At 46.6% G+C, this 6,000-nt stretch overlaps 1 protein-coding gene across 9 annotated transcripts in view; it reads left to right on the top strand.

Annotated features, from left to right (window-relative positions):
* LOC135205071 (histone deacetylase 6-like) overlaps positions 1–6,000 on the top strand; it is a 167,190-nt gene that overhangs the window by 122,851 nt on the left and 38,339 nt on the right. For all 9 annotated transcript variants that reach the window (XM_064235349.1, XM_064235351.1, XM_064235350.1 and 6 more), the window contains one exon: positions 3,651–3,889. In XM_064235349.1, the coding sequence (XP_064091419.1) occupies positions 3,651–3,889 (239 nt within the window). The remainder of the gene's footprint in view (positions 1–3,650; positions 3,890–6,000) is intronic.

Genomic DNA, 6,000 nt, shown 5'->3' with positions numbered 1-6,000 from the left:
TTGCTCGACCTGCCAGACTTGAGCGACCGTCTTGTCCGGAGTACAGCGATTCAACCTGGTCTAGCACTGAGTCCGCAAGCTCGGAACGCGGCAAACCCACCGTCGGTCTGGGGTTCCCATCTTCGGGCCCCAGAACGACTCGAGCCGGGACGTGGGCTCGGATGGTGGGAGCGGCGATCCTTCCCCGAGGTCGTTGTGCTGACGAATCAGCGCAATAACCTCGGCAAAAGTTCCTCTGGATCTCGGGTGTGATAGCATCCTGTGGAGTCGGACCGTCCAGTCCCTCGAACAGGAGTACCTCCCGAGACCCTCCTCCCTCAAGGAGAGGAGCAGCGACAGCCCCCTCTAGGTCTCCTCCAACCACCTGTGCGTACGACCTGGCTGGTCCGAGAACCGAGCCTGGTACGTACGACGACGTGGCGGGATCCTGAGGGGCGCACCCCTCACGATCACTCCTCAATACCTCGCCCCTCCCTGGTGTAACCCGAGGAGGTTGAAGGTATGGAGAGGCAGACCTGACGCTCTCCTCCTCGCTCACTGGCAGAACCAGCGGGCTTGGAGGACTGCAGGCGATCGCCAACCCGCGGTGGCGATCGAGCTGCAGACCTAGTCGAGCCGTCTCGCTGTGGAGAACGGCTGGACCGAGAACAGCGGCCCCGGTCTCGTGTGTCAGAGGAGCTGGTGCTGGTCGCCGTACCCGATCGCTCTCTGTGAGAGCGACGGTCAGGCGACCGGCGAGCTCCACTGTCACGGTGAGACCGGTGCATATCCTCACGGTGCGTCAGTTCGCTGGTACCAGCCGTGGCTGGTGCCGGCGAACGGGGGGACCTCTTCCCAGCCTCAGCCCGTGGCCGGTCGTGGACCGTCACGTCCGCCCGGGTAGCCAGCCGCTCGCCGTGAGAGCGAGAGCTGGTCTGGTGAGAGTCGCGTGAGCGGCTGTCACCAGTCTTCCGCTCCGTGCCGTGAACCTGACGCTGAGCGGACTCAGAGGTCTGGTTCCTGGCTGCACGGTCGCTGGTAGGCGACCGTACACTCGGTACCTCTCGCGAACGAGCGGCCGAGACGGATCCTGCTGCCGTGGCCGAACCACTAACAGCAGGTGAGGAAGTGCCGGTGTTAGCCGGCACCCCTCTGGCCTCCCCCGTAGTCTTCTTCCTTGCGGGAGAAGAGACGGGTCCTGCTCCCGAAGGAGCAGGGCGACCAGCGGAAGAAGCCCCCGTCTCACCAGAGCGAGACGGGCCCTTAGAAGCTCCCGAAGGAGACTTCTTAGGGGGGGGGGAGGCAACCTTCTTCTTCTTAGGCAGGGGAGCCTTAGAAGAAGAAGGGGAAGAGGCGGCAGACGACGACGACGAAGAAGACGATGAAGACGACGACGACACCTTCCTCCTCTTCCTCTTCTTCTTCGTCAACCTCCTCAGGACCGACGTCAGGTCTGTCATCCAGGACGGAGCCGGGGCTGCTGTTGCCGAAGCAACAGGGCCCGGACGTACCTGTCCGAACAGACCAGCATCGGGAGCAGCGGCGCCAGGACAGGGACAACATCAGCAGGTGCGAGCATCACAGGAACGGCAGTCGAGACGGCAGGAGCAGGAACAGGAACAGCAGCGGTGGTCACGGCAGGTACGGCAGGCTGTGTGGACGGTACAGATGGTCTAACCAGCGGCACAGACATCATCGCACCGGTGGGAGGTCCGGAGGGGCGAGCTCTTCGGGCACATGAAGTCCGGTCGTGGCAACACGGCAAACCCAGGTGGCGGCATCACACTCCCCCCGAGTTACGGCGACTGGCCCCTGCACCGATGTTGTGGGTGTCACAGAGACCGCGCTGCTGGGTGTACACCAGGTGAGGAGGTGACGCGTAGCCAGGTGTTGTCAGGGTCGTGGTGGTGGTTGTGACCGTAGCGTGCGTAACCGCCACGGAGCCAGCGAGATGATAGAGCAGCCCCTGGACACTCGGCACGCCCTGCAGTCCCAACGACGCCCACACCTGTCCGAGGTCATCCTTCACGGCAACCGCACCTGAGGAGGCAAAAGTCGGGTGATTAGGAGGATCCTCTACCCGCTCGCGCGAAGACGAGCGGATAGAGGACCCAGAGTACAACTCTACGTCGTGGGGATCTAGCGCCCTCCTCCACACTCGACACATCGGAGAGGAGAAGGACCTAGACACCGCCCCCGAAGGGAAGGCGCGAGACGTGGAAGTTGAGCGCGGGCAGGCAGGAAAGAAGACGAAGTGTCCGTCACCAAAGGAGTCGCGGGAGAGCTTTCCGACGACTCCTTTGCAGGCCTTCGCTTCTTCCTGCCCTCATACAATGTCCACTGCGCCTCCGACCAGTTCATACAAACATCACAGGGCTCGGCCCGGGTGCATTCGCGACCCCCGGCAGGCCACCGAGCACACAAAACATGAGGGTCTATCTCGGGGAAAGATCTGAATTTCCCACATTTGCGCCCTTCGGTACCCGGGCAAAGTCTCCTTGGGGTAGCGAGGCGCGGAGATTCCATCATTAATGATTTCAGCGTAATTAATATGAAAAGAGAGAATACTGTACTTACAATCTTTCATACACAATTACAAACAAACAAGAAAGCAAACGACGAGCAGCGGGCAGAGAGCGAACACACACGTCCATCCACTGTGAGGCCGAAAGCAAAAGTGATTTGTTTACCTCCCAGTCGCGCGCGCGCGCCTGTCGGACAAGCAGTTAACTACCGAACCCCTTGTTCGAAAGCTTACGACCTATCCAGCTGCCGCTAGTATCTTCCTATTGTAAAAGGACCGAAGGTTTGTATGCCGTGTCGGAACAATTGTCAATTGATCTGTTTTCTAACAACTGGTCTCCTCTTTAAGCATTTCCTACTATGTTCTGTAATTTCTTTCAAATGAACACCACATTCTTTGGAAGTTTAAATTTCAGTTCGATGGCCTCTGCAGGACTGTTCCGCATGAATAGGGTTCATCTCCTGAATCGTAATACTAGTAATAATTAATTGGTATACCATTTTCAGTATCACTTTTTAAACTGTCCCATTGAACACCACATCTCTTCATGAGGTTCATTTCTTGATTTTACTCTACAATGCTGAACAGTCTCCATGAACCTAGTGCTGATCTTTTGGCTCCAAGAACTTCATTTCTCATTCCACTGAATTGTGCTGCAGGCTTTGCAACCCCAGCAAAATTAGAACCAGAAATATAGTGTTGGAATATGGATATGTGTTTACAGCTCTTAATACCTGTAGTATGTATATGACATGTAATAGGCACAAAGTGAATATAAATCCTTGTTCACTGTACGTACCTGTAATTACCTTGCATATGTTGGAAAACCATTTCAGAATACTTTGTAGTACTTTATTCTGTACCTTTTCTATGAGTTTTTAGTAAAAGCTTTGAGATATAGGTATATTTCATTATAAGTTCTCAGATGGCAAAAATCATAATTGCATTATGGAAAGAGACCAGTTTAAGTCATGTGACTAAGAACTAGATGTACAAACTAATTCTGTGTATATACTCTGACATAAAAACTTTAAAATTTGTAATGAAAATGTATGATTGTACTAGTGAAGTTTGTCATTACAGTACTGTATCTTATCATGATAATCTGTTTGACATTTTGATTCACATGCATTCTTGTCACTTGCAGCATACAGGAATCAATACTCAACCTGATATACGCACAACGACCTTATTGGAAGTGCTTCCAGTACCAGAGTTCTTTTTCTGTCAACGAGGAAGTCGCCATTTCGAAGCACGTGCCATCTGTTACCTACCGTGGAAACGAGTCCATCTCAGTCACTTATCCAACAAGAAGTATTTATCCTTTTCATTCCGCCATCAAGCTTGAGGAGATTGCGATTCGGCTCAAGACGCTCAAAGGAAAGGGTAAGTAATAGCAATCCCAGTCTGATCTTGATTTGCAAATCTTACTTTTCCCTAATAAAATCCACAGAAGAAAACAGTTGAAGAGAAAAAAACATAACAAACAAACACACACACACACAGAAGCTGAAGAAAAGATTAACTGTAAAGATTGTTTTTATTAAATTGTAGGTTTTTACTTACACTAGGAGAGTATGTGTTGACTAGTCATCGTCTGGTAATTTTTTTTGAGTACAGTAGGGCCTCGTTAATCACGGGGATAGGGCCCAGAACCCCCCGTGATAAGTAAAATACCCGTGTATCCTGGTACCCCCCCGCCCCCCCTGAAAATTGCTTTAAACCGCCTACTTTAATAATTCAACACCCAGACCACCTATTTCAATGTTTATAACTGCCTACTTTAGTTCAAGCACCAAATATTTCTTCAACTATCACCTTAAACTAAATTCAAGACAGTTTCAAAGTTATTCTTTCCAATCTTCAATTTCCCCTGCATCAGATCAGCAAACAAAATTATAATTACCTAACAATTCCTTCCTATTTTCATGATTTGGCTGCTGCACCAAACTAAAAGTACATAGTATATCTATTTCGTGAATGAACATATTTATGATAAAAAAAAACATGATTTACTGTAATGATTACAGCACCCAACTATAATATTAATGTATAAACAGCAAAATACAGCAATTAAAATCTAGTTTTGTCTTTTGTTTACCTTTAGAATCAGCTGATGGACGTTTATTACCGAAAGAATTATTTTGGAAAACAATTTAGTTGCTAAAAGAAACGAATTTATTAATGGAATTATTATTATTATTATTATTATTATTAACTTTGTACATAATAGTTTATGATATTATGATACAGTAATTCATATTTCATTGAGAGAGAGAGAGAGAGAGAGAGAGAGAGAGAGAGAGAGAGAGAGAGAGAGAGAGAGAGACAGCAGCTTGTGACGAGAGTAACTTGAATAGCTTGAGATAGCAGCTTAGGACGAGAATAGCTTGAGAGAGCAGCTTGGGCCTAGAGTATTGTTGACTATCTTAGCTCGAGAATAACAATGAAATTAGTATTTTAAATATTTTATGATGATAAGAAATGAAACATGGATTGTGAATGATATTATGATACAGTAATTCATATTTCATTGAGAGAGAGAGAGAGAGAGAGAGAGAGAGAGAGAGAGAGAGAGAGAGAGAGAGAGAGAGAGAGAGAGAGCACCTTGGGATGAGAGTAACTGTTGAGTAGCTTGAGAGAGCAGCTTGGGACGAGAATACTGTTACTAGCTTAGCTGGAGAATAACAAAATGAAATTTGTATTTTAAATATTTTTATGGTGATAAGAAATGAAACATGGATAGTGATAAGATATTCTTTTGTATACTGTTATAATGTGAAATTCATTGAGTCAACTATAAAAGTTGTATTGAAGCAGTTTCGTAAATCACAGAATAATAGATCAGTGATGAGAGAGAGAGAGAGAGAGAGAGAGAGAGAGAGAGAGAGAGAGAGAGAGAGAGAGCTATCTACATTCATAGTATTTGAAAATTTTTAAATGAGTGTATCCTAAAAATGCATTTAGTCATGAAAAGAAGAAGAAAACATAGTAATTAGTGAATCTTGGTCTGTGATAAAATTCGAGATTTCGTTAATTTCCCGGGGATATACATAGTATTTGGGCTCCAAAAAAAGTAAGTAAAGTGATTTATGACAGAATTTAGAGGATACTTACGTAAAAATACACCGGTAGTTTGTAGAACAGTGTATCCACTCACATTGTGTAAAAATAGTATGTACCAACGAGACTAGGTTTGGTGACGACACGGTTGTCATACGTATTTTTTTCGTGAATGCATATACAATTATGAAAAAAAAATAGTTACTGTACTGCTTAGAGTACCATACTGTAAAATTAATGTAATCACATCAAAATAAAGTAATCATTGCATGCTGTAAACATGTAGTGTATTTTTGTCTTTTGAAAAATGCATTCCCCAAGGAATTATTCCTTGAAGAGGCTTTTTATTATGAAGATATGCCAATGATAAGATATGCATTTTATTATGAATATATGACAATAATATATAAGGTAAAAATGGTTTTATTACATTT

This window comes from Macrobrachium nipponense, chromosome 48, assembly GCF_015104395.2.
Source record: "Macrobrachium nipponense isolate FS-2020 chromosome 48, ASM1510439v2, whole genome shotgun sequence".
Taxonomy (NCBI): domain Eukaryota; kingdom Metazoa; phylum Arthropoda; class Malacostraca; order Decapoda; family Palaemonidae; genus Macrobrachium; species Macrobrachium nipponense.
This window is presented reverse-complemented; position numbering and strand designations above follow the sequence as displayed.